The sequence below is a fragment of the Arvicanthis niloticus genome, chromosome 15, assembly GCF_011762505.2.
Source record: "Arvicanthis niloticus isolate mArvNil1 chromosome 15, mArvNil1.pat.X, whole genome shotgun sequence".
NCBI lineage: Eukaryota > Metazoa > Chordata > Mammalia > Rodentia > Muridae > Arvicanthis > Arvicanthis niloticus.
In genome coordinates, this window is record NC_047672.1 from 61,422,811 (window position 1) to 61,440,547 (window position 17,737).

The window sequence follows — 17,737 nt, forward strand, 5'->3', positions numbered from 1 at the left end:
TAGAGGTAATAATTGGAACAGTGTGTCTAATATCAACGTGTGTGTGTGTGTGTGTGTGTGTGTGTGTGTGTGTAAATACTGTTGCTGCCGGCTTCTATTTGTCCTGGCTAAGATCTTTCTTTTTGTCACTGAAGCAAGTGTATTTCATAAGAAACTCACTAGTTCCTATGAGAAGTCTGAATGTGGTCATAGTTGGTTACTGGGAGCATGGAGAAATGCATGCTGTCCCTTGCAGGGAAACTTGTGGATCTCCAACCTGCTGGGTCTCCAGCTATCTCTAGCCAGTGCTTGACAGAAACCATGCTGTCCTTTCAGGGTCCTAGGCCACAGTCTCTAGACAGATCTCCATACTAATGAGATACCTAAAGGCCAGAGGGTGGAGCCAATTAAGCATTGCTTCCCAGACCCTCCTCCTTCCTGCAAAAGGTATTTAACCTCAGGCCCACCCTTAGAACAGGGGGTATAGCTTAGTCCACTTTCCGCCATGACAATAAATGTTTTAAAACCTGGGGAAAAAAATAGTTGGTTACTGATTACCAAGGGTCAAGAGGGAAGTGGTTGTTAAGGTTCAGACTTCTTTATTCTATAGCTGTGAGGTCAACGAGCAGGAACACAGGGCTCTAAGAATCACCACTTCTACCTGTAAGGCCTCACTTCAAGATGCAGGTAAGTAAAAACTACAAATTTACCATTAGACAGTTCCTTGCAACTTGTGTTTCCAATTTCACTACCAGGATGAAAAGGTTCTTAAAGTGTGATTTTAGTGGCATACAGTTTCTCAGGCTGAATGTCTGTGAAGTTTATTTTTATAAAATACTTTCTGAGTGCTCTAGAGAGTGGCTTAAATATAAGAATAAAGCTTAAAATTAACAATTATGGTGAAGAAAATAATTTAAAAATGAAAAAAAAAAAGTATTCTCACCCTTGGGATTTCCACTGAGAAACGTAAGAGAAATTCAAAGAATCTTGAGCTGTGTAACCCATTGGTTTCCAAAGAATTCACATCTGTCTTTTCACCTGAAAGTTGCCCTTTTCATTTTAAAAGATAGAACCAGCACACGGTCTTTCATGAAACAATAGTTCTAGCAAATTCAATAAAGCATGCAATGTAACTAAAGGTGATGTATCTAGTTCTTCTGATATGCTTTAGATGGAGTCTGGTTTATTCTTTGTAGAATCTTAGCTATCTATTTGTTTTCATGTATAATGATATAGTTTATATGGTGCATTCAATTTTACCTTAACTGAAACGTCACTTGCCAAAATAGTAATGTTATAATTTCTGGCTTCTCAAGCAAAATACAGAAATGGGATCAAGGTTAACTAAACAAGCTTCCTTTCCCAGCTTTACTGTCTTCCCTCTAGATGAAAGTAGATAAGGGACTTCTGTAAAAGTTTTATATAACCTAAGAAATATTCTTTTCCTTATTGCTAGGAATGGAGCCCAATACTTCACATATGATATGCTAGCATCCTAATGTCTGTCCAAGAAGTACATCATTTTTTGTTTTAAAAATAACTTATGGTTCAGTCCATACAATGTTACTTGTATGCACACGATTTCAGAGCTGACTGACAGATATTAGATAACCAATTGGTATGCTCTTCCCTGGGGAAGCCTTTCTCCCATTTCTCAGTTGCCTGTAATTCTTTTGTAATCCTTTGCCTCGGATTCAGGCCCCATGAGATTTCCCCCTTCTATGCTAGCATGTCTGTTGGTGTGTCCCCTTCTGTGTTAGTGCCTCTATTGGTGAGTTATTGTTTTTCAGTCTTGTTTAGGCAGCAATGTTGGTAAGACTTCATGCGTATAGAATCTCTGACATTTCTAGGAGATGCAATCTCACAGAATCATTTCTGTTCCTCTGGCTCTAACAATCTTTCTGGTCTTCTTTTGGAATGATTCCTGAGCTGAGGTGAGGTTTCTATTTATATATTTAGTGGGGGAGGGGGAGAGAGAGGGAGTTTATATCAAAAATTAAAGAAAAATAGGCCATGAATTTGAGAGCCAGCATGGCTGGGCACATAGGAACAAGAAGGGAAGAAGGGAGGAATAGTGTGATTACATCACATAATTCCAAAAATATTACTTAGAGAAATGCAAAAATGAAATCTCTTACTGCTGACTTAGGTGTCAGCCTCATGTATTCTTCCAGGATCCTAGGTTACAAGCAGTTACTCTTCCTTCTCTTGAGCCATAATTTGTAACTTTTTTTCCTTTTTTTCTCTCCCCACTCATTGACTGTCCCCCATGTCAATGGCATGGATGGAGACTGTCTCTTCTTTCCCCCCATGGCCTGGTTTATCACTTCCCATCCTGATTCTGTACTGATCTTGTGACCTCAAGAATGACAGGATAAACTGACTAAGGAAGTGATGGGATATTCCCAGTCCTCCTTCCTCAAGTTCTACCCTGGCTTTAGGCTTGGTCTTTCTCACAAGAACACTGAGTGTCTGCCTGGGAGGAGGCTTAAAGTCACTCTTTCAGAAGAATACATTGCTGGTTGCAGACAACCTGTGGATAGAACCCGGCCCCCTTAAGGGTTCACTGTATACAGAAGACCAAAGTTAGGAACACTGGTTCTCATGCACCTCTGTTGTTAAACATAAGCAAATTTTTACTTAGGATTAGAGGCCAGCACACTCTTCCCCTCTCTTCCTTGTTGGCGAAATGTTTTTGTACACTGTGTAAAGTTTACCCTTGTATTATCTCAAATGCTGACCACTTTATCCCATTATCTGGTTTCAGTCTTGTCCCAAGTTTGTATAAACGTTGTTCCTCATTCATTCTCTGCCTTGCCAATAAAAGCCAATGAGCCAATACAGAGCTTCTAGAGAATACGATGGGACTTCCGATTCTAGGAAAGGCAGAGAAAAGGACAGGAAGAAAGGAGGGGAGCCACAAGGAGAAGTCAAGGAGACATCAGGAGAAGAGAGTTGGACCAAGAAAGGATGAAAAAAATGCAAGTAAAATGCGAGTGTGGTCTCTGGAAGGAGGCCTGACCAGCTTGGAGGTTTACAATGTACTAATGACTCAGTAGTTGGCTCATGGCAGTTGTAATAAGTCACAGTCTCCCTGGTTTGAGGAATTATCTGGCTAATGAGTAACTGTTACTGTACTAATTTTATGAATCTATATTAATATAATAATCATTCAACACTCCCTGGTCCCAAATATGGTGATGGTTACACGAATAAGCTGTGGACGCTTAAATCCATCCCAAATGCATATGACCCAGTCTGATCTCAAAGACAAAGCAGACCTGCTTAGTCCTTAGAGAAAGTTGTAGAGGCAAGCATAAACCTGTATCCTTAATGGGGCTCCTCCAAGTTATCTGTTGTTGCCCTGTGTTGTGGAGATCCTTCAGTTCTGACTCAGCAGGACTGGCGCTGTTATAGTGTCTATAGCCCATCAATTCCATGTGGTTGCAAGTGGGTCTCTGGATGTCTTTAGATAGCTGCACCTTGGTAGCCAGCCTCGGGAATGGTAGTGCCTGTATCTAAGACTCACATTTTGGAGGTATAGGGATAAGAATGTCACCTTATTACACAGGGGTTTTTAATTTGATTCAAAATTAAATTGAAACAGGGTAGGGGGTGGGTTATCATCTTCCTATAGGCTCTACTTCAGGATGAGGTAAGTTGATCTTGGGAAAGCAGACATGAGGATCTTTGCAAAGTTTTTCTCTCTCTCAGGTTCTCTTCCTGTATTGTTCTAATGCCTCAGGAAGCTCTACCATAGGGAAAAGCATGAGCGTGGCTTAGTGTTTTTATAGTCTGTTTTTTACTTAAGCTTTAAATTTATACTGAGAGTCAAAACCTGGTAGGTAACCTTGGGAAAGTTACTTGCTACTCATTTTTGTAATCTATAAGATATAATTACATCTCCTGATGATGATGGAGTGCCATAAGGAAACATCTAACATGACACTCGGCACATGCCAAGAATGTGAGAAGTTGCCCGCTTCATTCCATCTCCATGCTGTCTGTGAAAATAAATATGGAAACCACGAAAGACAATCACACTTCAGTTTTGCCACAGTGATACTGAATCTTTATCCTTTCATGGATTGCTTGGGTTCTATAATGCTCAGTCTATGAATAAAAGGGTTTGTGTGGCATGAATAAACATTGAAAGGACAGCCCGTCATACCGCATACACGAGCTACTCCTGGAGCATACACAGGGTGAGAGACAGGCAAAGTCATGGTCTCACTGTCTTCCTCTCATATCTCATTGACCAGTGGGCAGATCCTAACGTAGCCATTTTAATCACGGGCTCTTTCACTGGGGAAGTCACCATTCCTTGCGGTGACTCATCTACCAATACAGTAGTCTTTATCTTAAAACCAGCAAAATTGTTTGCTAAGGGTCATATTTCCTAAGTCATAAGCTTGCCCATGGTTTACAAGCTACTGCCTGAGGGCCACAACTGGCCTGCTTCTTTTGGAGTACATCTGAGAGCTAGGGATGATATTCACACCTTAAAAGACAGAAAAAGAGTTGTTCTGACAGTCAACTCTTTAACTATATTAAATTGAATAAAAGAAAGTTGCTCTGGAACACAGTCACACTGTTAACATCCTCAGATACACTGTTCTATCCTCAGATACTATCAGGCTATGAGAGCTAAGAAGTTGCTCCAGGGAGCATGTGATGGAAAATATAAATAAAATATAAATAAAAGCACCTATCTATCTCACAGGACTTTATGAGGACTACACAAATATGCAAAGTGTTCTGAAGGTCTGACACTCATTAATTACTTTAAATTATATATGTGTGTGTGTGTGTGTGTGTATCTTTGTTGTCATTATTAGTTGCCACGTAATTTTTTTCCTGAATCTAAAGCATCAAGCGCTTACTAATTTGTTGGCAATCATTGTAAGGATTTCATTTACAGCCCTCCATTAAAATCACTCCTTAAGGGAGAAGGAGTAACTAGTCTAATGACTCCTAATGTAAGAATTAGTATACTCACTTATCCATAAGACGAATCCTGCATTAGTCACAAAACTTTATTAGCGACACGTATTTTTTGTGATGTTTTCAAACTTGAATCCTGAAAGAGCTTAAACTCAAAGTGTGAGTTCAGCCCGGATCACCTAGTTGATTAAAGTTCCAAAATACAGGACAAAACCTCAAAATGCCTAATCAAAGACCATAGTATTTGAAAACAGCAATTTTATCTCCAGAAGCAGACATAAGCCAGGCCACACCTTTACCATGTGACCAGCAGGACTATGGGAATGTCTCTCACTATTCAGAACTTTCCTCTTTGGAGTTTATGTATCCAAAGAGAACTTGAGAGACGTCAAAGTCAAGGTCTCACACCAGTCTTGTTCATTAAGATGTTTCTCAAAACGCTAAAAAAAATCGATCAATCAAACAAACAAACAACAACCCAGGCAGCCATGGTGACTCAACGCCAAGGCCACTAAGAGGTTAGCCTGAGAGCCTGGAACTCAAAAGGAACGTGGAAGAACAAACAATAAAAAACAAACAAACAAACAAACAACACTGTTCAGTCCTTAACAATCAAATGCGCGCACACAATTATCTCTTGTTGTAATTGCACCAAAAAAAAAAAAACAAAAAAAAACCAAAGAAGAAACTGTGAAACATCTTCTGAACGACCCAAGTGAGTTACACATCCTTTCCAGTATGGTTAACCACCAAAGTTGTTTCTATTTGAATCATCCAGAAAATTAAACAATTCAATTTTCTGATCTGGGTGAGGCTGTCCTGCCTAGAAAATGCCTCTTCTACCCCACCCCACACACCCACGCCTAGCAATCGCCCCTGACCTACACCCAGCTTAACCGTTGGCAAAGAAACAGGCCACCCTCATTCAAAGTTTCATCGGGTTTTCAAAGTTCTTTCCGATTCTGTAAAGTGTCTCCTTCACCCACTGGAATTGTTTTTCCCTTCCCTACATTTGTGCACCGCGTCCTTAATCCATCCTCCCCATCCAACAACTCGGTGTAAATAACAAATGTTCCACAAAATAGCCCAGGAGGAAGAAGAGAAAACTCTCCTTGCTGTGCGTGGATGTCGGAATGTGCCACTAGGCCTAGAGGGAGAATGGGTCCTAATGTAAACTCATCTGGGGTCCTGGGTCATCGCCCGACCGTGGGTCGCACGAGGCGCTGACACAGCAAGGGGGCAGCAGGGAGCGGGCAGCGAGCGGGGTGGCGCGGGGCGATCGGGGTGGGTGGGTGGCGGCGAGCGGCGTCCCCCGCGGGGCGGTGTGGTGCGCTCCGGGGCGGCTCCGGGCGGACGGGCGGAGCAGCAGACACACAGGGCGGAGGCGCAGTCTGCACCATGGCGTATCCCGGGCACCCTGGCGCCGGCGGAGGGTACTACCCAGGCGGGGTAAGTGCAGCGGGCGAGGGCACAGCAGCCTCTCGGCTCCCGGGACTGGAAGACGCCACGGACATGCTGGAAGAGGCGCCGTGGGCGGTCCCAGATGCTCCCCGAGAGCTCGCCTGGACCCTGATGTCCAGCCTTGGCCCCACTCCATTTTTCTTCCCCATCTCTTCCTAGGGCCTTTCCCGGGCCAGGGGTGGGTGAGCTGCGACCCGGCAAGCCCACTCGGTGACTTGGATATGTGGCGTGAGATAGTGCAAGCTGGGTGTTGACTTCCTGCTTTCTCTCTGAATGTCCCCAAAGCAACAACAGCCATCTTGATCTAGAATGGTTCTGTGGTCACTCCCTTGAAAAGAAAGTGACATGGAATCCAGAAAGTCTGGAGAAATGAGCTGAAGTCCTAGAGGAAGACCATATGTCGGAGATGTACTGTCAGAGAGAGAAGGACCCTCATCTTAGATATAACCCGGCTATCCCGGTTCTTCCCAAGCCACACCTGTCAGCCCTGTACTAACTCCAGCCTTACCTAGTACTTCAAGTACGTTTAAAACATCGCAAAACTGTAAAAAAAAAAACTAACAGGAAAACAATCCGGAGCCTAGCTACCAGGTTGCTAGCTTTGGGTACATTGATCTCTGTAACCTAGTTAAGTGGGGATTTTTAAATGGCTTTGCATATAGTGGCATCACTTTCATGGAGACTTATTTTAGACAAAGTTTCCAGCTTTTAAATGTCAGCAACGGAAGTGGTGGGTCACAGAGCTGGAGTGTGAGGTGGTGGGGGAGACATACCCTGTGAAAGTCACACAATTGCACAAAAGCCTTGCATGATGAAAGAATAAACTCAGTTCTGTGTCTGATGCATTTACATTTCTTTTCCACAGTATGGAGGGGCTCCTGGCGGGCCCACGTTCCCTGGACAAACTCAGGATCCACTATATGGCTACTTTGCGGCGGTGGCTGGACAGGTTAGCCTTTCCTTTATTATTGAAGAACTGTTATATTCTGTTTGTGCTAGCATTTAATGCAGTGGCACCATGCATTTCCAGTGCCCTGGGAATGAGGCCCTTTGCCTTGAGAGAAGGAAAAAGGAAAGGAAAACCAAAACATTATTTTACATCTGATCAAAGGTGGACTGAGTATTGTGTGTATCAATAATAGATCAGTTCAAAACTAAACTTGTGATCGAACTGGGGTTCCACTGACCCAAAGGGGGATTATAAATACACTTTGAAGATCTACAAAGTTTAAAGATGCCTTTATGACTGTATTATCAGGCTAGAGCAAGGGCCGCTTACAGAGAAGAAATTCAAGATCTGAACATAAAACCGTGGCTTGCCCAATGTAAAGACGTATTAGTAATTAATTATTCTATAACTCAATTACGATAGCTACTTTCAGTTGAATTCGATAGCTAATCGTTTACCCACAAAGGAGGTAGAGAAGAACCATAAAGAGCCATCAGCCTCCAAGAGTTCCTGTCAGTATCCGGAAGGCAGCCTCTTCCCCAGGTGCAGCTGCTCCTACAGAGCTCACTCTCTATGTCCTTATTAGGTGTTGTGGCCAGATGACCTACAGAAGGAATGCAGGTCAGCTAGTCCCAAGACCCACTTCCTCCCTCCCAGTTGTATGACAGATGTGTATGTCTACTGTGAGGAAGGACACGTGCCGAGCTTGCAAGGTCACTGTGTGTTTGGTAAATATTCTGTAGATGTAATCCAGATATGTCCAGAGGGGTCTCTCCTACTTATTCACCTTAGACTTGTTTTAAACAAGAGCCTGAAAGAATGAAATCATGATTTGGAAAAAAAAAAAAAAAAAAAAAAAAAAAAAAAAAAAAACAAGCAAGCAAACAAACAAAAACCCATGCTCTAGACTATGCTAAGCAGAATCCTCTGGCCGCCTTGGAAGAAGTGGTACTCTAAGACACGCAGCTCTGAGAATTTGAATGGAAAATTGAGTCGAAGACTGGGAGACTTTACTCTTGAGTGTCTACTTAAGGTGTTATTGATCCGTGTCTTTGAAACCACAAGACACAGAACACCTCAGGACAAGCATTCTTAGATTGCTGTGTCTTCAGTATGTAAGCGATTCCACCAGCTTGGCTTTCAGCAGCTCTGGCCTCTAGTCTACACATCCATCTTCTTGCAAATTATTGATCCTGTTCCTATTTATAACTTAATGGGTCTCACCAACTTGGATTTATATATTTTATTTAAAAGCCCTAAAAATGTCATGTGTCTTATTCTGACCTCAATCAACCAGTAAGTAGGTATTGGTATCTTATATCTTCTATATATATTTGTGCTCAGAAAACCCTGTCTCCTGAGTCAAATTGATCCAAGAGACTCTTTCTACTTGGACCAGGCCTTGTATTTACTGATGCCTAAAAGTCTATTTCCTTCCTCTTTCAAAAAGGGGGTTGGAGGGATATGTTTTTTAAACAGTTTCGTTAACTGATTTTAAAATGATTGATTTTGATAGTTTCTTGGTTCAATCTGAGTGTAGACTGTTTGCCATGACAAACATTCTCTCACCATTGAATTATTTTTGGAATTAGTCTAAGAAGAATACTGAATTTTGAAAAGCATTACTTTAAAAAATGCTACATATAATTATTTTCTCTTGTTAATGCTTCTTAAGGACTTGAAAGTGTAAATCACCTCCCTGATTTCCTTTCCTGGTGTTTGTTTGTTTGTTTGTTTGTTTAAAGGATGGACAAATTGATGCTGACGAGTTGCAGAGATGTCTAACGCAGTCTGGCATTGCAGGAGGATACAAACGTAAGTCCGTGGTCTTAGGATCTTTCCAATAATACTCATTCTTCCTACTTCAGCTGTGAACTGCAATTGTTCCTTTAAAGAAACTGAACTTTTCTCATCCACCAAGCTATTATTTTTAAAAGGTTAATTGAGCATGGCTCCTGTCAGGCCACTCCAGTTTACCAGAGAGGTTAGTAGATTTCTTGGATTCGAGTTCCCTGTATTCCAGGACCATTTGAACCAGTGAAACAGTTTGCATGGCCTCCCACACAGAGGACAAGTTAGGGCGCTGAAATGGAATACACCAGGTCAGGTATCCTTAATGCTAAGTGCTAACATGTACCACTGACTGCCAAGTGCCTGTTCTATCCTAACTCTGGCGGCCCTGAGAGAGTGGCCAGTCTTGCTGTCTGATCTCTGGGCCCTGGGCTTAACTACCTGGTAATACAAACACTTGTCGGCCATAGCATTGCCTAGGTCAGTCTTTCTGTCACCTGGGACGATGTGTCCATGCTGAGGACAGTCCCCTTCCTGCTTTCACTCCATGCCAGCCTTCTGCTCCGTTCTTTGCAGGTTGTATGTGCAGCCCCATTATGTTTAGAACTTATATCTAAGGATTTGCGGTGTCAGCTTTCAGCTGTTGGAGGTGCTGTATTCTCTAGAAGGCCATCTTTAAAACACTGGGTTGCTCGTGTTACCTTGCCTTGTTTTGTGTGGCTTCAATGCTCAATTACTGTTTCCTAGTTGGGCAATTAGTTGAAGAAGGAAGAGCTTTTGAAATTTTTGTGGTATAGCTTGGTCCTAAACAAGAGAAACACATTTCCTGAAACATAAGGACCATGTGATCCAGTTAGCTCAGTTCCCTGTACTGTCCATGATATACCTCCCAACTTCTGGATGTCATGAGTTCTACAGTACAGAAACTAACTAGACAGCCATCACTCTTTTAAACACAGATTCCAGATCATAGGCCAAAGACTTGAAAGGGGAAGGGGCAAATGAGATACTACAGATCAGAACCAATCATCCTTAGAGGGGGGCTCGAAGGGGAGAGTTCCCGTCTCCAAAATGGAAATTCAGCTCTTCCTTTCCTTGACTTTGGTGGTTCCTCTGCAAGAAACTTGACAGAAGCAGGGAGAAGTAGGCCTGGATCATTGTTTCTACTGGAAGGAAAGAGAACTGAGATATTCTGGTAGAGCGAACAGAAGCACAGCACAGGGAAAGCACCACGTGGGTAATTTTGAAACTATATACAACTGTAAATATCAATAAAACCCAAAATAGTCTATTAAAAATAATAATCTACCTTCCCCCTTCGCCTTTACAAGGGAGGCTTACGTCTACAGTAAACTACAGCTCCTTCCATCTGGGGGTGAGAATTCAGACCACCCAGCCATTCATCCCTTCAATCAACCAGTCCATATTCTGATGGACAGTCACACTGGGTATGCAGAAAGAGCCCTGCCTGCTGAAGGTCCCTGGGATAAGTGCTGAGACTGGGGTGGTAACCAGCAGGCACCTGGTCTAGTTAGATAGGAGTTAGCCTGCAGAATTGTTACTGAGGCTGAAGATGAAACAAAAGTCCAGCCACAATGATGCCAATGGGGAGAAGGTTGGTGCATAGTTCAAACATATAGAATGGTATATATGAAAGACCCAGATGGAACATGGTTTAGTTATGGAAGTGACATATACCCTGTGGAGATATATACCAACAACTGCCTGGTTGTTGGTGAAGTGGGAAAATCTATGTAGGGGTTCTGGCTTTTACCCTGAGAGTAGAACACCCTATAAAATTCTGTATTGGAGAGCACATGCCACCCCAGTCAGAAGGTCAGGACCACATTGAAAGTATAGAATAGAGTCCACTTTAAAGGAAGTAAAGAAATAGTTTATTCTGAGCAAAACATGAAGGACTGCAGTTCAGGAACATGGACTCAAGTCACCTTGAATGACATGTTCTGAGATGGAACAAGTCACATGAACCTGTATAGTCAAGGAATAAAAGAAAGTCATGAGCAAGAACCTTTGCCATTTCCTCTGGTGGAAAGATAAGTATACAGACTACATCAAAGTGGGGGCCCAGAGCTTTCAGTTGTTAAAATATTTATGGCTATAGTCCCGGTAGATGCTAGAGGTCTGCGAAGCATAGTGATACATTGTAAGGAGTATTTCTATGAAGTAAGAGAACATTGGGTCGGATGCAGAAGTTAGAGTTATTGGCTATTAAAGGTGCCAAGTAGTCTAAGATCATCTTAGCTTGAGAATGATGGCATTCTGTCTACACAATAGTCTGCTCAGCCAGGGATAGCAGTCTGCAGGACTTTAGTATTGCTACAGGTTCTTCAGACAGTTCCAGATCATACCGACTAAGGAGTGGCTGGATGTCTGTTAAAGAGTCCACAGAGTCCTACAGCTTAAAGAAATGACTGAACTAGGAGTAACAACAGTGGGGCTGCTAGGTGACCCTAACCTTATTTACAAGGTGATTGAATCTTGGGGTTGCCGGGATTGGGCTTCCCACGAGCATCTATAACATGGGCAGATATATGGATAGTGCAATTTTTGAAACTGGACCATGTTTGCATCAGAGTCCCACAGTATTGGTATTGGTATAAGCTAAACATATCGAGCTCTGTCCCATACAAATTGAGTAGCATGTTTTAAAGAGTGAATTCATAACAGAATTCATAATTAATTTGAATGATTCCAATGTAATGTGAAATTTTGAAATTATATTGATTCATATACTGTCTTTGATTTAACAGCTTTTAACCTGGAGACTTGTCGCCTTATGGTTTCAATGTTGGATGTATCCTTTACCTTAATGGTTGTCTAGAGTGTTTATTTCCATGGTTAAAAAAAAAAAAAATGTCTTTCTAAAAAAAATCTCATCTCAGGATGAAGGAACAAGTACTCCAAAAATTGCAAGTAACCACCAAAAAGCTTTGTGAAATAACTAGCTGTTCGGATGTAATTTGGTGTAAGAAACAGACAGGAAGTTTAGTAAGTAGAAGACAGGTTGTTCAAGATTGCCCAAGGTGCCATAGGTGTGGTGGCTCAAGCCTGTAATCCCAGCACTCAGGATGCTGAGGCAGGAGGATGACTGTGAGTTTGATGGTAACATGTGTCCTATTGCAAATTGGAGGTTAGCCTGAGGGACAGAGATCCTTTCGCAAGAGAAATGGGTGGAGAGTGTGCCTTAGAGTTAGTGCAGCAAGGCACGGAAGTGCACAAGAATGACAGGCCGTGGTTAGTCTCCGTTGGCTAGTGTGCTGCTTTCCTCCACTGAAGCTCACTTTCTGCAGGTGAAGTCCAAGGGACTATCAGACCCCATAACCTAGGGCACCGAGGAAATGCTGCCTGATTTCAGTAAGAAAATTACCTCTTTACAGGGCGGCTTACAATACTGTATCGTCTTCTCTTATTCAGACCACATAGTGGTCTTTTTTTCCCCCACAGTAAAAATGGGGATTCAGAGCTTTAAATCCATAAGTCATTGACTAATCACTTATCATTGCGTTTTCTTATGTCACACCAACAAAAATATAGACTAGCTTTCTAAAACGTGGGGCGTCTTTCTGCCATTTTAACAGAAAGAGCATTTCCCCTTCTATGTTCTCTCACGTAACCATTAAAGGTGTGAAATGAGACGGTTCTCATCCTTAATTATAATCCAGAGAGATATGTCCGGCACAATGGGGTTCAATGAATTCAAAGAGCTCTGGGCCGTGCTGAATGGCTGGAGACAACACTTCATCAGTTTCGATAGCGACCGGAGTGGAACAGTGGATCCCCAGGAGCTGCAGAAGGCCCTGACCACGATGGGTTTGTATTACCAAGTAGAGCTCTCCTTAACTGATAAATCTCTTAAGTGTGTGCACCTTGAACACAGCCTCCCCCAACCCTCCCCCCCCCCCTCTCTCTCTCTCTCTCTCTCTCTCTCTCTCTCTCTCTCTCTCTCTCTCTCTCTCTCTTTGTTGTTGTTGTGTTTTTAACCTTCAGTCTTCTAGCTGAGTGATTTTTCTGCCTTCCAGGATTCAGGTTGAGCCCCCAAACTGTGAATTCAGTTGCAAAGCGATATAGCACCAGCGGGAAGATCACCTTTGATGACTACATCGCCTGTTGCGTCAAACTGAGGGCCCTCACAGGTTTGTCTCTGAAGCCATTCAGCATTACCAAAGACCCCTTTTTATGGCATTTGTCATTTCTCCATACCTCTGAACTTCTGTTCTGCCCAGGTTTTTTTTTGTTTTGTTTTGTTTTGTTTTTTGGTTTTTTTTTTTTTTATAGTTTTGGTGGTGCTTTAGCACACCCTCAGCACAACTATTAAACAAATGGAGCATAATATGTTATTCAGAGAGTTTTTTTTTTTAGATGAGTGAGTAATTGTAATACATTTTATTAAAAGGCTGCAGATGTAGCTGTCTGTTTTGTAAGTACATTTGTTTGTGGTGCGGGGGCTACGGAGGGCTCACACATGCTCTGAGCCACTGTGCTGCCGCCCCAGCCTGAGCTGTACAGTATCTGTCACAGAGTGCAGTTATGAGTAATTCTCCTCAACTGTGGATTATTTATAAAGAGTAAAATTAAAGTGAGCCATTTTTGGCCAGCAGGGCTGAAGTTGGTGGGATATTTGGTCACAGCCCACTTATCATATCAAGATCTGTTATCCATCTGCTGCCTTGCTTAAGCAGTGTGCATGCTACGACGGAGTTCTAAATCTTCTGCTTTTACAGTTAAAGGGCCTTGAAAGCTAAACTGCTTTTACCAGCCGAGATCAGTCATTTGTCTTAAATCCACATTGAAAATAACCAATGGCCACTCTCTGTCACTGTTAACGTATTTTCTTTGACCTTACCTTGAGTGGTTGCAGAATTTGCTTGTTATTGACATTTGATCCCAATGCCAAATAGTTAGCTGCAGTGAGTTTAGAGAAGCCTAAAAACCTACATTTTACTATGTTGTTTTGCAGACAGCTTTCGCAGACGAGATTCTGGTCAACAAGGAGTTGTGAATTTCTCGTATGATGATGTAAGTCTCCGTAAATAAGGGCTAAGTAGAAGACATACTGTACAGAAATGGGATTCCCTTCTGAAGTTAGTTATTAATGCAGACATGGTGGCTCATGCACTCAGGAGGCTGATGCAGGTGGATTGCTATGAGTTCAAGCCAGTCTGAGCTACGCTTATGAGACTCTGCCTAAAACAAGACAACAACAATCCCAGAAAACATAATAGGACATGGTGGTTCATGCCTGTAATCCAAGCTGAGGCTGGAGGATTACTTTAAATTCAGGCCAGCCTTTGCACTGATTGAGTAGCTTAGAAACTGAGTTCTCTGGTCGCTCTGAGACTGAGCAAAGTGGATGTCATGATAATGGCAACTCTTTCATGCTTGGGTGATACCTTGGTTTCAAATAACCATAAGGGTCTTGGGCCAGTCCTCAGAACACATGTGCGAAAAGCTGAGCGTGGCGACGCCCTGTTGTAACCACAGCACTGTGGAGGCAGAGACCGTGGTTCCCGGGCTTGCCGACCATCCAGCCTAGCCTGCTTAGTGAATGCTAGGCCAATGGGAAACACTCAAAAAAGGTGGATAGCACCCGAGGCATAACAATTGAGGTCGCCCTTTATAATCCACATGCATGTGCACCCAATACACACCATGCACCACATGTACACATCCCGACACAGAGCATTCACCATATATACACATCCTGACACACACCATGCACCACATATATACATCCTGACACACACCATGCACCACATATACACATCCTGTAAAGTCACAGTGTGAAGTCCGTTGATAAGACAGTATAAGCTTATTTGTTCTGTGGGCAAGTACTTTTGACCATGACTGTTTCCAGACTCTTAAATAGTATTTAGGATTTCCATTCTTTATCTGTTGAAGGGATTCCTCCTTCCCATAAAGTGAGAAACTCATCAGACTTTACAAAAGAAAGCTCCCCCACGAGTAAGAACCTTCCCACCCTTCATTTATGCATAACGTAGAAAAATGGGACTTTTGGTTGTTCTTGTTTACCCTTGATGCCAAGATAAAGAACTAAAATGGAAGCTGCCCACAGGGAGGCTATGGCACCTCAGAGGCTATGCTACCACAGAGGCTATGTTACCACAAAGGCTGTGGCACCTCAGAGGCTGTGGCACCCTCAGAGGCTATGGTACCCTCAGAGGCTATGGCACCTCAGAGGCTTTGGTACCCTCAGAGGCTGTGGCACCTCAGAGGCTATGGTACCCTCAGAGGCTATGGCACCTCAGAGGCCATGGCACCTCAGAGGCTATGGAACCCTCAGAGGCTGTGGCACCCTCAGAGGCTATGGCACCTCAGAGGTTTTGGTACCCTCCCACAGAGGCTGTGGCACCTCAGAGGCTGTAGCACCTCAGAGGCTGTGGCACCTCAGAGGCTATGGCACCTCAGAGGCTGTAGCACCTCAGAGGCTGTGGCACCCTCAGTACCTCGCAGACTGTAGTGTAACACTGGTTTCCTCTTTCAGTTCATCCAGTGTGTCATGACCGTCTAACTCAGGAGGAAGCTGTCTGAATATATTCAACATTCCAACTGGAGCTTGCCCTTGCTTCCTCTCTGCCTTCAGTGCTGTGTGCAGATTCCACCAACAGACACTCCCTGACAACCGTTGAATGGGATTATGACTTTATATAGAACCACAGCTTCATTTTTAATTTTGATAATAAATTCCTTCCAAGTTTAATAATCTAAAGACAAGTCTTGTTATACCAGTCAGAACCTCCTGAGCCATTATCAATCATGCCTTCCCCGCCCCCCCCCCAACCCTCTTTTATATAAACAACTATGGAAAATGTTTAAAACATATTATATATTTTCTTGTGATATATGAAATATTTCCATCAGACTTAGCTCTTATCTTTCCCTGAGGAATGTGGTTAAAAGTTTGTGTGGGGTATTCTTAAGTGACTTAGATCCACAGGGTTCAGAACAAACCACTGAACCTGGCAATCCACATACTAGAAAGTTCAAGCTTTAGGACTTACTGCTTGGAGGCCTTTATGCGCAGCAGGAGATATTGAATGGTTACTGTCTGCCTCCTAAAAGCCTATTTTAGGAGGTCATTTGATCATTTGAGTGGCACATATTGTCACCAAGTTCTTCTTTGTCATTCACGCGAAACTTTTGTTAATTATACTTAAAGGTCTCGAATACTGTAGGTTTAAAACTGTCAGAAAAAGGCTAAGAAGAAATAAGAATATCCTGCTTTATTTTTGACTAATGAGATTCCACATGACTTTAATTTCCTTTATATATTTCTGTATCTCCAAAATATTTAATAATGTGTATGCTTTCATTTTAAAAGCAGATGTTAGGGGAGGAGAGGCAGCTCGGCAGTTAAGTGCATGTACTGCTCTTGCGGAGGGCTAGGGTTCCCAAAACCCATGTTGGGTGACTTTTTACTGCCTCAGGCCCCCCATGGGCACCTGCATTCACCTGCAGATACCCCAATACAAACATACATGCACGCACATAATTAAAAAGTAATAAAAAAAATAAGTAAAACCAAGCAGATTTCATTTTAAAAAACTGTTGGTATTTATTTTTGAATGTCGTTTGTTCATGATCTTAAACATACACAAGAAAGGGACTGAGATGAACATCTCAATTAATGATCCTACTGGGAGTAGGGTCTTCTTTCCCACTAAATTTCCAACTATTCTCTAATAGCTAACACACACACACACACACACACACACACACACACACATACAAATAGGAAAATTTTTTCCAAACGTTGAAATCATTAGCTTGCTGGCAATGCCTTACTATGTATGTGGCTTGGCCATTTTATGTATGGACAAGACACTCAGTGTCCTTCTCTTTGAAAATAAGAGACTACTTACCTACCCTTGAGGTAATTCTGAGTATGCAAAAGTATGCTGATATAAAAAGTATCCCCAGTGTTTGGTTCTTATAGTTTGGCAGCTAACAATGGTTAACAGTCTTCTCTCAATAGCAATGTATCTGTCTTGTTTCTGGCACAATGTGAACATGACCATTCAAGTGAAGGATTAACTTATCAACTGGTGAAATAAACATTTCATACGCATCTTCAGCCTCATTTCACAAATATATGTTTATATATATATATAAACATAGTGTTTATATATATATAATATATGCATATATTTATATATTCAGTTATTTCATGAGTGTTCATTCATCCCTAACTTACTATGTGCCCATGTTACATGTCAAAGTGGAGAAGTTCCTGCTGTGACTTACAATGGTAAGTCTGGCTTTCATTTCAAATTTTTTTAAAAAATCTTTAATATTTTTTTTACAGTCCAATCTTTATCTGCCTCCTGGTCCACGATCTGACTGTTCCTCATCCCAAACATCCTCCACCTGCCCCTCCCCCTCATCTCCAAGAGGATGTCCCCACCCCACCACCTCCATCCCACCAGACTTTCCATTCCCTTGGGTCTCAAGTCTCTTGAGGGTTAGGTGCATCTTCTCTCACTGAGGCCAAACCAGGCAGTCCTCTGCTTATATATCTTGGGGGCCTCATATCAGCTACTGTATGCTGCCTGGTTGGTGGCTCAGTGTCTGAGA

At 42.5% G+C, this 17,737-nt stretch overlaps 1 protein-coding gene across 2 annotated transcripts; it reads left to right on the forward strand.

Moving 5' to 3' along the window:
* Positions 1 to 506: 506 nt before the first annotated feature.
* Sri (sorcin) lies at positions 507 to 17,231 on the forward strand. Of its 2 annotated transcripts, none has more exons than XM_076913101.1 (8): positions 507 to 666; positions 7,250 to 7,333; positions 9,079 to 9,148; positions 11,896 to 11,939; positions 12,808 to 12,955; positions 13,165 to 13,278; positions 14,103 to 14,161; positions 15,648 to 17,231. In XM_076913101.1, the coding sequence occupies exons 1-8, from the start codon at positions 661 to 663 to the stop codon at positions 15,672 to 15,674; spliced, it is 552 nt and encodes a 183-aa protein (XP_076769216.1). In that variant the 5' UTR covers positions 507 to 660; the 3' UTR covers positions 15,675 to 17,231. The 2 variants fall into 2 exon arrangements, with proteins under 2 accessions (XP_076769216.1, XP_034375512.1); XM_034519621.2 differs by lacking the exon at positions 507 to 666 and adding an exon at positions 6,223 to 6,372.
* The last annotated feature ends 506 nt before the right edge of the window (positions 17,232 to 17,737 follow it).